At 48.3% G+C, this 19,925-nt stretch overlaps 1 protein-coding gene across 1 annotated transcript in view; it reads right to left on the reverse strand.

Annotated features, from left to right (window-relative positions):
* Positions 1 to 11,153: 11,153 nt before the first annotated feature.
* Positions 11,154 to 19,925, reverse strand: part of PAX8 (paired box 8) — a gene marked incomplete at both ends in the record, with an annotated part of 52,525 nt that continues 43,753 nt past the window's right edge. The window contains 3 exon segments of the mRNA XM_080927344.1: positions 11,154 to 11,230; positions 12,510 to 12,596; positions 19,113 to 19,214. Coding sequence (XP_080783470.1) covers positions 11,154 to 11,230; positions 12,510 to 12,596; positions 19,113 to 19,214 — 266 coding nt within the window.

Genomic DNA, 19,925 nt, shown 5'->3' on the forward strand with positions numbered 1-19,925 from the left:
TCTAATAGCAGAGGAAAAGTCAGAGGCCTGTCCACTGTGTAGGATGCTTTGCTCATGTAGCACTTCCATTTCATTTGGATGCCTTTGGAGCTGGGAGACTGGGTGCCTGCTTTCAACAGGTCAGGACGCCTGGCTGTCCACCCTGGGTAAATGCGCAGTTAGATTGTTGAGCTGCACTTTTAACATGTGGCCACTGGGGGGCAAACAAGCACCTCCCAATCTTTGGACTGGGCAGATGCTTAGCTAAAGAGCTTATTGAGAAGGATCTTTGTTTGGGGTCATCACATTATCTAGACTTCAGACTTACCATGGGACAAACCTATCCCAGGCAAAGACTTGAGAGGCTGGTATCTTTCTTCAGATAAAGAGGAAGACTTTCTGCAGCTTTATAGATGGATCCAAGAGCTCCCGACAGGCTGCACCTAATTACCAGGACAGTGAAAGCTGAATGAGCCCACCCACAATCCCAGGGATGGGCAGGTCTACTTCCCACCTATACATTGTGTGGGCCCTTGTCCAGGAAGAAAGGAATGGGCAGAGGCTCCCAGTGATGACTGCAGCTCCTGTAAGAGGGTCACATTGGACTCCAGCCCTTCTGTGTAAGGGAATGCAGTCCCTGGGGTCCTGGGATACCGTAGACAGGGTGACACCTGATGTAAACCTCTTCCTGGTTTCTTGGGCCTTTTGCTTTGGTAGCTTTCAGCAAGGGGAATTTATTTGTTGTCAGGCACCATTGAAGACTTAAAAATTATTGTGGCCTGCGACCTGGATCCTCTCCCTTTAGGGGCTCAGTGCCTTGTACAACTAGAAACAGGGGACCCTGTGGGAGTTGAAAGCAAGTGCAAGGTCAGAATAAAAGGACCGAGGGTCAAGAAGCCCGGATGGATCTTGAGTATAGCCAAGAAGTGTGGCTTTTGTGCTGTGCAGTGTTGAGGCAGAGGTTTGCTTTCAGAGGGATAGCGGGTTGTGGGGGCATGCTCCCAGGCCCAGCACTTGTGAGGTCGATGTGGGAGAATTACCACGAGTTCCAGGCCAGCTATGTTCTAAGTTTCTGGAAAACTTAAGTCTTATGCCACCGTAGGCTTCATTTGTCTCAAAACAAAACAAAGATGAGATGAGTAAGGCCAGTGAATAGGGCCTAACTATGTTCCTACTTTTACAACATTTAGGCATACCTAAATTATTTCAAAACATTTCAAACACAATAAAGGCAAACACAAATATATACATAAAGTCATAAAATCAAAATACAAAGCCCTCCAGTCTTGCAGCAGCCTGGTCTTTACACTGCTCCCTGACAGCTCTGCCTCCAGCTCTTACGCCTTATCCACTCATCTGCTCCCCCTTCCAGTCACCTGCATGCCGTGATTTCAAGGCCAGCATGGACCTCTTGCTCTCCTTCAGTGGCCACTTTCTATCCATCTCATTGTCTTCCAGTGTCACCAACAAGATGGAAGGGACATCAAAGTCTTCCTTGGACTCTGTGGCTTCTTGTAGCTGACATTTTTTCCAGCTGTCTGACGAATGTTCAGGATGACTGGGTCTTACACCTGCTTCTTCCTTATTTTCTTCCCATATCTGTGTGCCTCTCTTCCTTTCTTCCCTCCCTCCCCAGCCCTCTCTGGAACACCCACTGAAGACCATTGACGGCCTTCAGTCATCAAATACATTGTCTTCTCAGCCTTCATCCAAACTCACAACTGGAAGCCTTTGACCCCGTAGGGTCGTGATCTGTGTGGACTGCACTCAAGTCCTATAATCAGGCTGAGTCAGGTTTGGTTTTGATTTTTAGCTGTATGGCCATGGGCCAGTTACTTTGCCTCTTATATTTCTGTTTTCTTATCCACACAATAGGGATAATATGCTACTTACTTCACAGAGGAGGTAGTGGAATTAATACATGTAAACAGCTCAGCAATGCCTGGAAGAAAGTCCACCAAGTAAACTATCCTCCCTGCATCACCTCAGGAACCCTCCACACCTTCTCTGAGCTTTGCCTGTGGGTGCTGGGAATTGAACTCAGAACCTCTGGAAGAGCAGACAATGTTCTTAACCACTAAGCCATCTCTCCAGCCCGGTGCTTTTTAAGCCTTCTTCCTGTTCTTTAAACCCAGCTCTCTCCAAAGGTGCATGAATCTGCAGAGGTTCTCACTGCCTGACTTGGGACTTTCAAAGGAACTCCAGGAAGCGTGTCTCAAGACAGCCATTAGCCCAGACTTTTCATCTGACTACATGACTGTCTATTGAGTACATAATTCATGAAGTGTAAAATGTTCTCCAAGCGCCACTCACTGACCCCCAGATGACTTAGTATCATCTTGCCACATTTTTCTTCAACTCCCAGTATTGGGAGTTATTCTGAGATAATTTTCCCTTGCTTTGAAACACAATCCCTTGGGACACTGACATCTTTTACCCAGCCAGGCTCTTGGCCTCACGATCTCACTGGTTTCCTCTAGGACCTAATTCAGGGTGAGCAGGGATGAGATCCCTCCCTCACTGGGAGTCTGCAGACTGTGCCTCGGATGACCCTAACTCTGTCCTTCCTATATTCATCCACGACCCTCACCTTGGGTCCGATCTGCCAGCGCTTCCCTTGAGACCCTGACCTTGTCTGTCTCTTACGTGCTCCAAAATGCACCGAAATCGTACCACGTGGTGAAGCACAGGAGAGAGAGCTTGGCTCAAGACGCCCCAAATCTCTATACTGCCAGTGGGCAGAGCCAGGAACTGTCCATCTTGGCCCTCCCTGTGGATGCTGCCCTAGGCAGTCCTGGGGTAAACTGAGCCTGGCTTGGCTGCTGTATTTTTTGAGGGACCTCTCTACACTTAGTTTTCTTTTCTCAGGGGCAATATAACTCGTTTCCTTTAGAGCCCCAGGAACTATCAAAATAGTGCTCCTGAGAATTCACACACGGACTGACAGCCAAGTGTGTTAGAACAGTCACAGTTTCACTCCACAGCTGGGAGCTCAAGGCCAACTTTTACACCAGCTCCCGCTATCACCCAGGATACACTTTCCTACCCACAGCACGGTTTCCATGGTCTCAATGCTTTTGTTCTTAAATATTCATATCTAACTAAATTATTACATGCATTTCCTGTGAGCTGTCTCAAATTCTCCTCGGAATAAGGTGAGGAATACATTAATATTAAGAATTAAAAAAACAGAGAACCAGTGTGTATGTGTCTTAGTTTGAAAATTCCTTATGGGCAGGGACCATGTCTGTTTATATAGCCCCTGGCACAGTGTCAAACTGAGGCTTAGCAAATGAATTTAGATGAAAAGAGAGAAGAGCAGCAGAGCCTCCATCCTCCAAACACCCTCTTGTCAGAGGTCCTCACACTCAACACGAATTCTCAGGCTGCTTCGGCCATCCAGTTCGACCCCACCTCATACTTGTGGCTACCTGATCCTTGCCCATACTGAACTCACCAATGCTACTTTTCATTCTCAGAGCTTCACCCCTAGACAACCCACCTAGCACACTGCCTTAGTATGCTGCTCAATGTGGCTACACATTTCCTAGGAAATGCTACAAGCAGAGAGGTGTTTAAGGTTCCTGTCCCCACCGTGCCTTGGCCCTGTGGGGGCCTCCAGCCAGGCGGGAACCTGACAGAGGGAGGGAGAGGATAAGCTGCCTTCAAAACTCCAGATGCAGCAGTTAAAAAGAGGACAGAGGCAATGATCCTTCAAATTGCCACATCTGTATAATCTGCCTTTTATTTTCTGCTTCATGAAGTTTTATTTCCTATTATTTATTCACCTCCCCACCCTCCCCTCCCCCACCTCTACTCCTCTTTAGCAGGCGACATGCTCAGATGGGTCCTAAGCCTTGGCCTGGGTCTGGCCATCCCCATTCCACTTAGCCCCTCCCCCTGGCTGCTGAGAGAAGGCACCTGCTCCCCTGCTCTGGCTCCTTTGCTCTCTCACCTAGGACATCTGGGGGCTGCAGCTCTCTGCATCTTTGTGTTCCAGCCTTTAAGTATCCTTGCTCCACTCTCCTGTGGAGCCCTGGTGAAACACGTGGAAGGGTAGAGGATCATAGGAGGGCTGTGTGAGCTCAAGGCCTGTCACTATGCTCCGTGCTCCCACCAGACACACTTTCTCTTCCCTGCTGAGCTTTTTGTCATCTCCCCACTGGCTCCCTTAATCTCTCAGCATTCTCTCCAGTGACCTGTGGCCAGAAAAGGTGTGGAACAGTGTACCAGGAAAGACGTTCAGGAAGAGACATTCATCTGTGTTGTTTTGCTAAGAGTGTGTGACTGCCTACCTCCCATGTCCCTCCAGGTGCATGCAAGAAAAAAGAAGCCAGTCTGGGAGGTGAAGGGCCCTGAGGCAGGGGGGAGGGGGCAGCCTTTCCCATGAGCTAAAATCAGGACAAGACCAAAAAGGATGGTTAGAACAGCCAGGTAAGCATTTTGCAAAGGACAGTGACATTATTTTATTATTTTGATGTGGAGGATTAAGCTCAGAAAGACCTGTGTGGTAGGTAAGCATTCTTCCACCAAGCTACAACCTTCGCCTGACAGTGACAAGTTGAGTCTTCCGTGCCTGACGCCCCCTGATTCCTCTCTGGGTCACAGACAGAGCACAGCTTGCAAGCAGTGCTCCTGGTGACCAGCTGCAGGAGAAGGCCAGCCTTGCTAGAGGCTGAGAGAGCCACCTGAGTCTGCCACTCCCTGTTCTGTGTGTGTTCTCTTGTGACTTCCAGTCCTTTCCTATTTAGCAATATAGATGTGTAAACTCTACTTCTACACACGGAGATTTTTGTTCTTTAGGGGTTGTGTGTATATGATGATTCCTATTTGGTTTATCTTGTTTGGTTTGGTTTGGTTGTTTGGTTGGTTGGTTGGTATGGTTTGGGGTGTTTGTTTGGTTGGTTGGTTGTTTTTCTTCTGTGTTTCTCAAACAAACACATAAGGGAACGGCTCCCTAGCAAGTGTTTCAAGGAAGACTTCTAAATGGATGGACTGAGAAGTTATAAGAGTGGAAACAGAGTCCTCATGTCCCTACTTGCATTGACCTTGTCAAGCCAATGTCTCCCAGCCTCTGCCCTGTCAGGCCCCTTTAGAAGTCTGGATGTAGTTTGAGTCAGAGTCCATAACTGGGTAGGCTGGGCAAAAGAAGCCACCCCAATCAAAGACCACATCCCAAATATGGATGTCCAGTGTCAGCACACGTGGAAGATGACGAGTCAAGGCCATCCAAGGCTACACAAGTTCAAGGTCAGAGACTCTGACTCAAAAACTTTTAAAAAAGGAAAAAAAGGAAGAAAGAAAGAAAGAAAGATGAAAGCAAATCCCCAGATAAAGAAATACGGTGTTCGTTTACTTGATAGGAAAGTATCTGAGAATTCGGAAGAGGCTTCTTGCAGAAGAAGATAAGCTAAGACCCTTCAGAGACTTTACAAACTTGACAGCAGTCCCATCAAGAGTTCAAGGAGAATTTCAAGTCACAGGGTTCACAGTCAAGAAACTGAGAAAGGGCACCAGCCAGGGAGTCAGAGGCAGCCATGGATCTATGCTTCATTCCCAGCTTACAGTAACATCCTTTGGTGGGAGAAAGTAGGAAAGGAGCAAGGGCCTCTTGAAACAATAGCTAACAGGTTCTCATGACACCCAGAAATGATACACAGAACAGACACTGTCCTCTTATCAGCCAGAGGCAAGCCATGAAAGAAACTGTCTCCCTGTCACAGTAAACACCTTTCTGGCCTTCTTACTCTTCCAGAGCTAGAAGGCCAGACCTACACTCTCCCCACCTCCATCCCTGTTCCATTCCTGGTTCTGTGCTGCCTTGGTGAGAACCAGGTTTCTTTTCTGATCAAACTTGTTCATTTTATAGACAACTTCTTCCCTCTGGCAGCAAGTTTTCTGGGATTCTTTCCTCCCCCACGGACACAGGAATCAGAGGGACTACTGCTATCCAAAGCTGGGAGTCTTGGCTCTGGGCCCCATGAATACACTTGGGATGGGGACTGAAAGAGGTGGGGCAAAGTCACCTTGGTGGTGGAAAGAGGTGTCAGTCTGGGATGTGATCTTTGTGTCTGTGCCCCTAGTGAGACCTGGGGCTGTTCCAGATGTTCCTGATCAGTATCTTGGCCTCTATCGAAAAAGTAAATAGAAGACAAATCCAAAAACGCAGTGTTTCTAAATGAACAACTGTCTCATTTAAGAAAAGTTCCTGCAGTTTTAGTAGCAGGTGGGGGTAGGGGGTGGGTTGGAACTTTGGCTCTGAAACCAAGAGGTAAGGTGTCTTAGCTGAGGAGGGAATGCCCTAGGGAGAGTTTGAAAAGGGCAGGGTTGTAGGAAGAGCACCCTTGGCAAGGGAATCAGGGTCCCTGGACTGGGTGGGAAGAGCATGGCTGCGAAGGTGCCCTGCTTGTGGGGGCACCCTGCTGTGTGGGGGAGGAGGTCATCTTAACTGGGGAAGAGTAGCCTGGCTCTGGGGAGAAGTCCAGGGTAGAGGACTGTGGAAGAAAGGGGGGATCTCAGAGAGGGGAGAGAGTAGGAGGGAGGCATGATGAGGGGGAGGGTGTTGGCTTCATGCTGTTACTAGTTTGATTTATCCCTAATGAGTTCTCAGCACATGGCTGCTCCTGGCTCACTCCAGGGGCCAGCTTGGCCTCCTGTGGGCAGAGCCCGCCCCGACTGCACAGCAACAGCGGCTGCTCGCTCAGAAAAGAGCCAATTTCCACGCTGCACAGTCCGCCGCACTCAGGGGAAATCACATTTCCCTGGGAGAGCCGCAGGCAGCGCTCCACTCCCCTGCCTGGCCCACTGCCACCAGGGCACAGATGTGGAGGAGCTAAGGCTCTTCCTCCACTGAACCTCCTCCCTGGGGGTCTGAATCCTGCACCTCAAATCTCCCAAATGACCTGGTGGCTCAATAGGAGATTGCCCCGGGAAAGCTGCCCAGGGGAAGGGGAGACCCGTGCTTCCTGTCTCCTCAGGGGAAGACCAGGAACTGGACACTCTTTATGAGGAGGGGTTATTGCGATGAGGTGAATGGGTAGCGCATGCATGCTGTGAGTCTGCCCACAGCGCAGGAACAGGAGCCCGCCATTGAGATAGTGCCCATCCCAAGAACTGCATTGCAGAGAACCCCAGAGCGCCAAAGCAAAGAGGACAGGATGCCCTAGAGAGGATTTGAAAGGGGAAGGGCTGTGCTGTGCGATGGCATAGAGAGGCCCCCTGGCTTCCCGAGCCTACACAGTACTGCAAGCCCTTTTCAGACAGGAATCCACACTCCTTAAGGTGCCAAGTCCTTCACAAAGAGGCAAAGACTGGCTCAGCATCGGTACTCAGCAGAAGAGGTAGATCAAGAAGCGAAAGGTAGAAACGGAGAGAAAAAAAAAAAAGTAAGAGCCATTGTGGGATTTCCCCAGAATCACAGAGATGCCTGGGCTCATAATTACCTCAGAAGGTGAGTATGGAGGAGTAGTCAGCTCCCCCACAGAGGGAACACTTTCTGATTTTGAAGGGAAGGTAGCTGGGAGAACCTGAGGCCAAGGGCAGAAGGAAACCAGAGACCAGCCTGGTGCAACCATGCCTCTGCAGAGTCCACACTGTCTTCTACTGCCATGCAAAGCTCCTGCCGAGTTTCTGTGACCGTCTCAGTGTCCTCTCCACGAGGACAAAGGCGTATGAGACCGCTCAAACATGCCCAGACTCCTGCAGCCTTAAAACAGAGTGAATATCAGGCCTCTAACCGGGGGTCATTCACGCTCTCAGCGAATTACGTGACGACCTTGTTAAAGCATCTCTTGGTCTCAATTTCCCCAAGTGCAACATGGGACCATGAGAAACAGTAGAGGATGTGAATGCGTGTTGTATGCAAAGCAAACGAGAGAAGGCTCCTGTGGGGGGGGGGGTACTGTAAGTCCTGAGGCTCAAAAAGGGTCCAAGATCAAGGAGGAGTGGAAGCAATGTCCACAGTCCTGTCTGACAGGCTAACCTGTCTGTGGTGAAGCGCAGCCACGCCAACAGTGGGCTGGTAGACACCCACGGAGAGCTTTAGTCCATCCTGTGCCCACTCCCAAGGAAATTACAAGAGTAATTACATTGTAAATTAAGTGAAGATATATTTGGGGAAGATAAGGCATCAGGAAGATGGGGGCAGGTGGGAATGGGGAAGCCTTGTGTCTATCACTCCCTCTAGGTTTTTATTTCAGGATTTGTAGACTGTGGTCACTGAGCACTATTTCGTGAGCTTTGAGTATGTGCCTGGAACACAATAGGCCAGTTACTAGTTCTTAGTAATGACTTATGGCAAACATTCCAGAGAAATCAAAAAGAGGTGGGAAACGGGGGATGCTTACACACAGCCTAGTTAATGTGGGAAAACGAGGTTTACACACAGCCTGAGGAACTGGGGAATGCGGGCTTTCAGACAGCCCAGGGGCTCTCACCTTGGAGAGGAAAATCTAAGCTTCTTCTCTTCCCCAAACACCTTCCTAACTTGGAGTTTGGGCAAGTAGAGCAAAGAGTCTGTGGCAGCTGTGCCCCTGTGCCTGGGGCCCATTCTTTCTCCAATAAGAAATCTGTTCATTGCCACTTTTACTGTCTTGGGCTGGATGCAAGCTCCTAGTGACCTGGCACCCTCCTAGAAGGTACTAGGAAGCAGGGAGGATGGGGGAGGGGCGTGATTGATGAGCAGGAACTTCTGCCTTTAAAGCTGAGGCTTCTTTACAAGACCCACGGAAATGGTTGTCTCAGATGCAGTGGAAGAGAAGACTGAGGTAGGTTCTCAGTGCTTTGGTGCTCTCTCAGGCAAACACCTCATCCCAAGTCTTCTTGCTAACACAGGCTATTCCTCCATAGCCCATAGAAACCAGGGCCACTAACTCCTCTAGAAGAATGACCTAGTACTCTCAACTTGCATTTGCCCCCCAACATTCCCCTTGCTCCACCCCCAGGTGGACATGGCCCTCTAGCTCAGCCGCAGCAGCCTCTTCCCATCATTCCTTCTCTGGGTACATGCATGTCAGATCCCTCTGTCATCGGAGACATGAGAGCAAATGGCAGGAATATAGAGTGTCTTCGGAAGGAGAGTTTTGTTTGTAAATGCTAGGATGGCTGTGTAGGCTCCAGGAAAATCAGGAACCTCAAATTGAGTCTCAGTTGTGGATTGCCTTAGAGAACTCATGAGTCCAGGGAGTCAGAGTCATGAAAAGCCTCTGATGTAATAGGATTCCTACTTCCAAATTTACAGATAGAAGAAATCCCTGTTATCAAAATGAACTTTATTCCACTTCCCCTATGAACAGATGGGGACAGGGTTTCTTCAAAGGAAGTTTCCCCTCATGACACAGTTAGGCTCATACCATCCTTGTCTCTTGAATGTTCCTGAAGCCTCCTTTGGGCTAGATCTGAAGAAATAACAACATTAGCTATTTCTGTCCTCCCAACCATGGAGCCCTCGGTTAAGATGATGCATCCTCCCTTCCACCAAACTCTATCCTGCCCTCTTTCCAGGCAGGCTGGACCATCTGGGTCTAGCATGGAAGGAAGGGTTCACATAGATGCCAGATAGCTCCTCTCCCAAATGGGGAAACAGACACCTGTGGAGACCAAAAGAAAATAAACTCTTGGTAGCAACTTCCTACTGAGTCCTTCCTTGAATCTAGAGCCTCCAGCACTCTTAAAGAGGGTGCATTGGTATTGTCTGAACATGCTGTATTTAGGATAAGAAGATCTCATTGAACCCAAGACTTCCCACTTGTGCCATACCATCTCATCCCAGGTTTTCCTAAGCTGGGTTTTCTCCTATGTAAAATTGGACTAATTGAACTTGTCTTCCTAGATGACCTCACACTATGCCTGAAAAAAGTTGGTCTCCTTGCTTGCTTCCTTCAGCACTAAGAAGCTCAAAGCTGCTGTTTATGTGGGGCCACTTTTAGTTATTTAGGGAACTTCTTCAACTCTGGATTTCACTTAACACCAGCCCCTTATGGAGAGTGTGTGGCTGGCATGGCCCAGTGACATGATTGCTTTCTGCTGGCGTCTACTTAGTGGATCAACTTAAAACTTGATTTATCCAGCACTGGAAATCTATTAAGAGCAAGGACAGAATGCTAAGCCAGGACATCTAAAATGTCCCTTCTAATCTATTCAAAGTAACTTTGTTAGTCACTTGGTTCTGTGCTTAGCAGAAGTCCATCCCAAGATAAAACCTGAGACCAAGAGTAATGGTTTATTGAGTCATGTGGTAATGGTGGGTTGTCTTTAAAAAAAAAAAAAAGTATCAAGGAAAAAAGCCCAACATAGTAGGGAAACATTTCAGAGGCCAAAGTCTGGGGGATGGAAAGAGGGAAGCTTGACCGAAACAGAGCTTCGTTTACGGTATTTACAGTGAGGTTGTGTGTGGGGAAAGAGCTAAGGAGCCAGAGAGGGAATCTTGTTGCTGTCTTCCAGGTCTCTTCGGTGGCTGCTTGGGCTGAAGCTGCAGAAAGCACACTTGAGTAGGCAGGGCTGTTGAGAAGAGGGCATGGCTGGTCCCATCCATTGTGTCTTCCTGTGCCCTACATAGTCTCACTGAACTTTCCAAGGGACTGGTTTGCTTTTGCCAAAGCGGTAGCCCACTGGTTGAGAGGTTAGGGGGTGCTTGTGGGCTCACAGCAACTGCAAATGGAAGGTCAGCTGAGTCCCCAGAACTCTGCTGGTTGACTTGCCCAGCAGGTGGTGGAGGCTCAAGTGGTAATTCCTAGGATGACTGACAAGTAGAGCCTTGGCCCTAGGCTATGACTGTAGGCCAGAAGGACTTGCTTACTGTCCATAATTGCTGAAGCTGTAGTGACGAAAGACCACAGGGGTGGTCTGTACACCCTCTAAGTTCTCTGTGAACACTTTTTCTCTCCTTTGGTGGGTGCCAACCTCGGTGCGTTTCTCCTCTGTCTCTTTTGAAATGATGGTTCTTGTTTCCCGGAACTCCTGTCACTCACAAAATGAATCTTGGAGGACAGTTTGGCCTTCTCCAAGGTCATCCTGACTTTCACGGTTCATTTAATTGACCACACAGGGAGTGAGCCGCAATGCTGGAATTGTGGTTATTTTTCATGTAATAAATAAAGATTCCTTTGTGTGACTCTCTGGGGCCACTCAGGCCAAGTTCTCCTGTTGCCTGGTTGTTCTCACTGTCCCCATGACAACTACAGATGGTCAAAGGCCGTAGCAGAGGTGGGCGGTGCGCTTGGCCTTGTTGTAGAGCTGTAATAATATGGGGAACCTGGACACATTAAAACAACAACAGCATTGCTAGTCAGAGGGAAAGTTGTAGCATAGTGCTCCTCTACATCTGCTGACCTTTAAGACAGCATTCGTTAATCATTTATCCCCCCGCCCATCTGATCATCAAAGATTAACTCCTCTCTAGCCTTTCCTCCTTCTCTGGCCTCACCTTTGAGTTTCTAGCCAGAAAAATGATGGCTTTTTGCCCCCTACTTCTCATGACTGCTTTGACCTTTAACACTCTTGCTTTGAAGAGTAGGCAATAGAAAACAGTTACTCATAGAACCTCAAAAACTGAGTGACTCAGATGCTCTCTGGCCTCATCTATATAATGGCAGGTCAGATCATCCTCTTCTAAACACCCAAAAGAATTGTGCTCCTGGCAGGCCAGAGGGGTTCTGGGCTTGAGGGACTCCCGCCAAGCTACATGCCATCAGCATCATTGTCTTTGCCCTTTCTGGCTAAATGTGGAGTTGAATTGAACACATCTGTCTTAGAATTGAACTTGTGTGGCTAACAGAGCATAGGGAAGTTCCCTACAGGTCATTTCTGGGACTGTAAGATATGAGAAGATATGTGTTTTAAGGAATGGATGCTCCAGCCAGTTTGCCAAGGTGTCTGTAAAACTGGACATCCTTGAGACCACTCTGCTGCTTCTCTCTGGTTCAGACTTGCTCTGACAACTAATAGGGTCACCACTCGAGAAGGCTCTCAAAGAATTACAGAGTGGTCTTATTTTCCTCAAAATCTTCCCCAAGCAGTTCAGGGACCCAGGGGTAAAAAATTCCTCAAAACTCACTGAAACTCACTTGTCAGATATAAACCCTGAATACTGTTCATTTCTCAAGTCAAATGTAAGGGTCTGAGTGAACAACGCCCTTTTGGTGACTCATGACTGTTTTCAACCTATTTAGATGACCAATCAGCAGGATGTCACCTTGGCCTCAGCTCCCAGGAAGGAGAGCAGCAGGCAGTACACAGAGAGCCACTGACTAGTGTCTCCTGGCAGGGCTGTAAGCTTACGGGCAGGACATCCTCTCCTGGGCTTTGCTTGAATGTAACTTAGCCCTTCTCTACCCTTGACCTTCAAGGCTTGATTCCTAAATTTTACACAAAACAAAATTTGAACAGACACGGCTGTGAAAAGGACAGATATAAAAGAGGTAAACAACAGCCATCTCTCTAGATTTTTCCATCTAACCTGGGGCCTCCCAGCTCTTTTGGTCTGGCTTCATTCCCCTCCCTGAACCCTCCCCTGGAGAACCCCAGGAACTTACTCAGCAGGCTGGAGTTGGGGAAGCGCCAGGCCTCACTGTAGGAGGAGTACGGGGTGTGGCTATAGGCATTGCCAGAATATTCACTTCCTGTTGGAACACACAGGCAAGAGACCTGTGAGGTTCATGACACCAGTACAGGGATTGGGACAGGGAGACAGATCTGTGGGGTTGGCAGGGCTGAGTCCAAACATGAACGGTTCTGGACAGTGGAGCTCAGGGGTCCCATAGTATGTTTGGGCACCTTCTTCATTCACTGTCGTCTCCAAGAGCCCGGAGAGGCAGATGTCAAAATTTCCATTTACCAGATAAAGAAAGTGAGGCTCCAGAAACTCACACAAGTTGAAAATTTGAGGTAGTATGAAACCTGCCAAAACTGTAGGAGCCAGATTCACATTCTACTTTCTCAGTTGCTTGGACTTTCTAAGGAAGGAAATTTCTGGAGGAGCCCGTGACAGGAAGAGGGGGCTGAAGGTAAAAGAGAGAATCAACTCTCAGGAAAGCTGGGCTCTTGCTTTAGGCAAACTCAGAACATGAATTCTTATGAGGTATGTTGGGCTCCTTTCTCTGTGAGCTAATCTTCGGCTTTCCCAAAAGAATCATTTGTCAAAGAATTTACTGAAGAATTCCCTTACACAACAACCAAAAGGTGAGCTGACTACCACACCTATCATTTGGTTTAAAGCTTGCAAAACATGTTTCCACACATGAAACCCTTTCCATCTCTCCCAACCACCCTATGAAGTATTCTCCACACTACTAATTTCTACAACAGGAAACTCAAGAGCAGACCGAGGAAGAAATCTGTGTCAGCTCACACTGTGGACCAGTGATAAAGCATAAACTTGATCTCGGAACTCTTGATCCTAGATTCCAGGTAATTCCTTCAATCATTTGCCAGATGGCTTCATTTATAAACCCAGACAGATTTAAGCCAGTTCCATATTCAGAAATGTTTAGTCTTTAGGAAACTCATCTGTGGTTGTGAGCTGCGGCCTTGGCTTTTTATGCAGCTTCTTATCTCCTTCCTTTAGTCTTTGGAATGAAGATTTAAAACGCCTCAGCTCTGTGCTTGGATCCCCCCCCCCTCTCTCTCTCTTTCTCTCTCTCTCTCTCTCTCTCTCTCTCTCGCGCGCGCGCGCGTGTGTGTGTGTGTGTGTGTGTGTGTGTGTGTGTGTGTGTCTGTGTGTCTGTGTGTCTGTGTTTGTGTGTGTTTCTCCCGAACCTTAGTTCCTTTGCCTATCATATGGGGATATGGGGCAAACTCTTATCCCTATCTCCTGGGATTTAGGTGAAGATTACGCGAGATAGTGAATAGTAACTGCCTAGAACCATACTCTTGATAAAAGCATTACCAATAAATGTTGGTTTCTTTTTATTCCTGAAATGGGTGCAAAAAAAAAAGGTTCAGTGGATGCTCAGCTCAGTCACATAGTCTTAGAGCCTGGGCCAGGCAAGCAGTGCTGCTTTGTTGTGGAGGAGTGGGCATATGTGTATGAGGAATGGAAGCCTGAGGTAGGGGAAGGCTGATGAATCCTCAATGTACCTAGGGGCTCCATACCAGGCAGCAAGCTCACTGTTTGGGTTACAGACAGATCCAAACACAGTACTGAAAGAAAATACATGTCCAAGAAAGAAGGCCGAGATTAGGGAAGAAAGACAGTAAACTTTACTTATGAGTGGAGAAACCTCTATGAGAAGGCCACCAGGCTTTTTCCCCACGGCCCTGATACTAAATAAGAGCCTGAATTGGATGAAGTCTGGTTGCCACATTCCCCTCCCAATGCTTGATCCTGTAGCCTACGGTGAGAACTAAGCCTGTCTACCAGTGGTATACACACATATCCCTGGCCTCGGAATTCTCCTGGAGGCCTATTCTGACCTGGCTGGACAGCAAGGGCCCCTACCTACACCCTTACTCTGGCCTCCCAGTGCTAAACACTGCAGTCTCTAAAGGACACGGGAGGCCATTGAGAAACACACTGTGTCTGCCTCTCTTCTGTCACTGGTCATGCATCCAGTCACCTGAAGTGGAAACGTCTAGTTTCTTTGGAAAGTTGGTTATGCCACATGACGTTTTTCTGGGGCACACAGGTGTAAGAATGTCTTGCTAAAGCAAACACACGAAAGACTGTTTTCCTGAGGCAGATCCAGGTAAAAGGATGTTTTGATACAGCAGACATGTAGAAGGACTTGGGATGAAGGAGTATAACTATGACCCACAGACAGTGGGAGACAGGCACTCGCTATTCTTCACTAATGACATGCATGTAATGCTTCGCCTTACATAGCGTTGTTGAGCTCAACTTGTGGTAATGCTGCCACTGAGAGAAACTCGCCCAAGAACTGCTCAGGAGGTTCCTGCACCAGCTTGCTGCTTCTGAGGCCCCGGCTCAGACCCGTTGGCGAGGCTGGCAGTTTCTTCAGGATTGAACCACAGATGCCTGGTGTCTGCTTTCTGCAAGGACTGAACTGCAGCTGCCAGTTCGTGCCGGGTGTGTGCCTGGTGTGTGCCTGCCTAGAGGACGGGTCTGAGGCTGCTGAGTCATATTTGGTCTTTGCTATGGGGCTGAACTGCCAAAGACGATCGGGCTTGTTCCAAAGTGGACAGGTCCACGTCCCCCACATCCTGGTAACTTTTCTTTCCCACTACCTCTGCTGGGTGGTGGGCTAGAGGAGAGGTCTGCCCTCATCAAAAGTCGGCTGCAAACACTGTGTGCCTCTAGTCGCCCGCCACTTATTTACTGAATGTACCTCTTTGCCTCAGTCGCTGGGATGCCAAGAAAGAGAGATGGCATCTGGGTGGATAGTACACCTTGCAGCGTGGTATCTGTCTGCCTCCAGATCTGTCAACCTGTATATAGCCACAGAGAGTGTCTGTGCCTAGGAAAGGCCAGTTCCCTTTGATCCTATGTCAGATGCCACTCACCTCTTTTCCTCCAACTCTATTACATCAGACCATGATCTAGGCCTTAGATCTAGTGCCTTAGATCCAAATCTGGTCACTCCAAGGATCACGTCAATAGCAACTCCTGGTCTCTGTCCCTCACTCCCTCTGGGACCTGTGGTACCCAGTTACCCAGACTGCTTTGCACCTTGCCTGCTTTTTCTACTCACTCTCTTCTGGTCCCCTCTCTGTCAAAACTCCAAATGATGTTTGGAGCAGCTTCACATTAAAGCCTCTGAGAGATGAGGCATTAGTTAGTTAATTCTTGCTTTCCACCATAGCTTGTCTTCTGCTTCCTGAGCGTATACTCACCACCCCCACGAGCTCCCGCACTCGCTCTGCGGACACCACCCACATTTCCGTCTCTCACTCTCATCTCAGTAGACAACTTGCTGGCCAGTGTTATTCCATTTATCACTAAAACATTCCCAGTGCCTTTTTTATCCTTAAGAGCTACTTTCCTCGATAAAGCAACTGTTGTCCCTTACAAGAAACATCAGCAATGGTCCCCTGACTTGTCTCTGTGTCTACAATTTATTTCCCCAAGGATCTGAGAAGTGTTCTAAGGCCTGTCCCTGCTGCCACCACTTCTGCACCCCATCCCCACCCCTCCCCAATCCCCTCCCTATCCCCTCTGCACCCCATTTCTGCTGTACCCCCTCCCCACTCCTCCGCACGCCCTCCCCACCTACTGTAGCTCCTCCGCACTCCCTCCCCACCCCTACTGTAGCTCCTCCCCTCACCCCCCCCCCCCCCCCCCCCCCCGCACTGCCCCTGCTTTGTAATGCCCTCTCCAGTGCTCACCTTCCTTTAGTGTACTATCACGCTAAATTAGCTTCTCCTGCCTCTGGGCCTTTGCACTTGGTCTTCTTTGGGGCTAGGCATGGTCAGCCTCCATTTATCACTTGACTGACCATTTGAAAATCTCCTCAGAAAGGCTTCTTGTGTCCTCAGTCTGAGACAGTTGTCTCCTTTCCCTATGGCTCCCCATTGCACCACATCTTATTGTCTTTGCCTACTTCTCTTTCTGTGACGCCATACTCACTTTTCCATTGACTTGTTTGTCCACTGCTCACCCATCACCACAGATAGATACACTTTGTGCATCTCTGCAAGCCCAGTAGAGATCCACTATTATTTGTTAGCTAACAAAGTGATCATATAGTAGGCTTCAAGGTGAATAGAATGTGGATAATAGAAATATTAATACTGAGAGAATGGGTGGGGTTGGCTGGAAAGGGGGACAGAATACAGTGGAAGGAGAAAGAGACACATGTGCGTGACTGGATGGACAGATGGATGGACAGATGGATGGACGATGGATGGACGGATGGATATAATATATACATATGCATAGAATGACATACGTCTATATATATCAGGATAATGAGTAAAAATAAGCAGATGGGTGGATAAAAAGGAGGATGGTGGAGTGCAGAGAGAAGACAGAAGCCGAGAAGAAAGCATGAATAGATGTCAAGATGAATCTAACCATCTGCTCTGCTTGTGTTTTATTACTGATATGAAAGCCATTAGCAGTTTGTTGGGTCAGGCCATAGTTTGCATCTTTATTTATGGTATGGATACAACAAAGAAAAATGGAAGGAGGCACAGACATTAAATCTAATAATTTGTGTTTGAAAAACTTGGTTACTTAGTTTCATGACTGAGCACACCATTTGTCTCTTGTAAACCTTCGTTTCCTAGCTATACAACTTGGGTTCTACCAGCCTCCAAGATGTATTAGAAGAACTAAAGAGAAATAAAGTTATGCATATAAATGGCCAGGTATTCAGAAAGTATAAGAAATTACCATTTATTCCTTTGCAAAACTGAGGGATGTAGCTGACATGCCTTATGTGAAGCCTTTATCATGCACCTTACCCATATGCAGTAGGTGCTTCGTGAGTTTACCGACTTTAATGGAAAGAATCCCCATTCAGTCGACCGAGACATCATATGTGGTAGTAAGAGATGGGTATGATGTCACTTTTCCTCAAAAGACGTTCCTTTAGAAGCCATTTGCACAGAAGTGCTCTCAAGAACCAGGTGATACATTTTAAGGACATTGCAGTTCCTGAAACTGACATGTATACATCTTACTGGAAACCCATCCATAGTGTGGTGAGACCCTTCCCTTTGCAATTCGTTTGCAATCCATGTCATGAGTGTTGTGCGTGAGTGAATGTGTGTGTACACACTGTATGCTTTTGTGTGGGAGTGTATTTCTTCACGGCACCCACTCTAAGTGAGGTCTTCCTGGATACCACCCTTCCCCGGCCTTCCAGCTACATTCGGGTCACACCCTGGCCCCAGGAACCCCTTTCCCTGAGCCTGCCCCCACGAATCATTCATAATTAAGAGAGAGAGGAGTCGTCATTGTACCTTCCTTCTCTAAGCAGGCAGCAGGGAAGGTGGGGGTTGGGAAAAGGGAGGTGGGGAGTAGACTGGAGCCTAGGATTTTGATTGAGAGACCCCATTATCCACACTCAAAAAAATAACCGAATCTTTTCCTTTTTTATCTTGACCAATCTCATTTCACGCTCCACAAGAGGGAGGCAGGGAGGGAGAGAGGGAGTCTGGGCCAGGAGGGAGAGAGGAGTCAGTATTCTGTATTTTCAACGCTGCATTAAGCACATTGCCACGGTAACCAGGCAGCAACAAGTGCCAGCTCAGCAGGTTCCCAGGGAGCAAAGCCTCCTCTTCTTGCTCCCTCCCCTCTCCCTGCCTAAGAGAACTCAGCCCACCTGCCTGTGCACAGGGTGCTCAGAGTGGGTGGGTGGCTGGTGCAAAGATTAACCCCTGACAAGGGAAAGCAGACTTGGTGGAATGGGGCCCAGTCTTTAGGGTCAAAGCCAGGATGGTTGGTAGATGGATATGAGGGGGTCTCACATAGCCTGAGTTCAGAGCCCTTCCCAAAAGCTTCAGGCCCTTTAACTCCTCTAGGCAGTGGAAATGGTTCCACTGTAACTACCCACCCACCCTGGAGCCTTCCTGCATGGTTTCCAAAAACTGGCACTTTCCCAAAGAAACTGTCATTTGTCCAGACCCTGACATCCTGGGATGTAGATCATGACTGACAGACAGACATCAAATGGGCTGTAAAGGACATTCCAGATGAGTGTGAAGAAGAACCAGCTCATACTCTGTGGTACCCACAGAGTAGTTAGAGCCTGAGCCCCTCTCATGGTTGAATGTGGAATACAAAGGAAGATGTATCTCTTCATCATCATCATCATCATCATCATCATCATCATCATTCAAGTTCAGATTGCACTGAAGCGGTAAACTGAAATTCATCTGATTTAAGCCCCAAGAGAGCAAGTCTTAGGCTCGTGCTTGTCTCAGTGTTGGCTGCACACTCTTCCACTTCCAGGCAGTAAAGAGGACACAGTAGGGATGCTTGGATGTGAGCGTAGGTCTGGCTGTGTGGAAGGTCTGGGAAACAGAACACTAAGCTAAGAGGAGTCAAGGAGCCAAGATGGTACTGGGGGTTCTCTCTAGATGCGTCTATGAAGGTTCCCATTGAACCACCCTTCTGTGTCCTCTGGGATGCCTAGGAGTGGGGCACAGCCTGTCTCTTGTCACCTATTGTCTCTCTATCGCTCCAACACTTCTTCCCTTTTGCAATGCTTATGCCCAGCCCCCCCAAGCCTTACCTGCCACCATGCCTGTGATAGCAGAAGAGGCATAGCTGCCCTGTCCACTGGTGGGGATGTGGGGCGGGTATCCAGGCAGCGTGGGCCCCACCATCTCTCGCCCTGGTAAAAGACACCAAAGAGTCACTGGGTGGTGTAGAGGTAGATCCAGTTCTTACCACTCTGCCCTCCTGAGGCTCAGCCCATCTCTTCTCAACCACAGCCATTCTCCAGACCTGCCTCCTCTTCTCTCTCTGAAGGGTAGCTGCTCAGCAAGCAAGGGCTCTGGAGACTGCAGTCCTCCTCTATTCTCATTCCCTAGTGCTTCATTTTCACAAATATGGTTTTATTGCTACACAAAAAATGTCAAGGAACTAGGTGCCACAGGTGGCATCTCCTTGGTCTTTATCTCCCTGCCCAGCATAGTGTTTGACACCAAAGGACTAAATAAATACACAAGAGGCCACGCCTCCCTTCCACCCAGCTTATAAAAGAATGGAGAAACCAAGCCTTGTGAAATAAAGACAGATGGATGATCCATTGCTCTCCTTTGAGGATGCATAGCAGACATTGCTAATCAAGCACAGAGGAAGCTCCCACGGGTTGGCCTGGATTTCTAGGTGGATTATAATTAATCAGAATAGCAAGGGACATGAAATATGCTGACTATTCCTGAAGTAAAAGACAGCATCACTGAGCGAGGGCTAACATTTACACATGGTCATACTCTCCTTTTGGGAGACCACACATGACCTACTGTTATTCTCCACTCCTTCCCAATAACCAGAAAGAGTCAAAGGCCTGCTTGCCTCCCCGTTACCCTGTTCTCTGGGT

Source organism: Micromys minutus (genome assembly GCF_963924665.1).
Source record: "Micromys minutus genome assembly, chromosome: 13".
NCBI classification, from domain to species: Eukaryota; Metazoa; Chordata; class Mammalia; order Rodentia; family Muridae; genus Micromys; species Micromys minutus.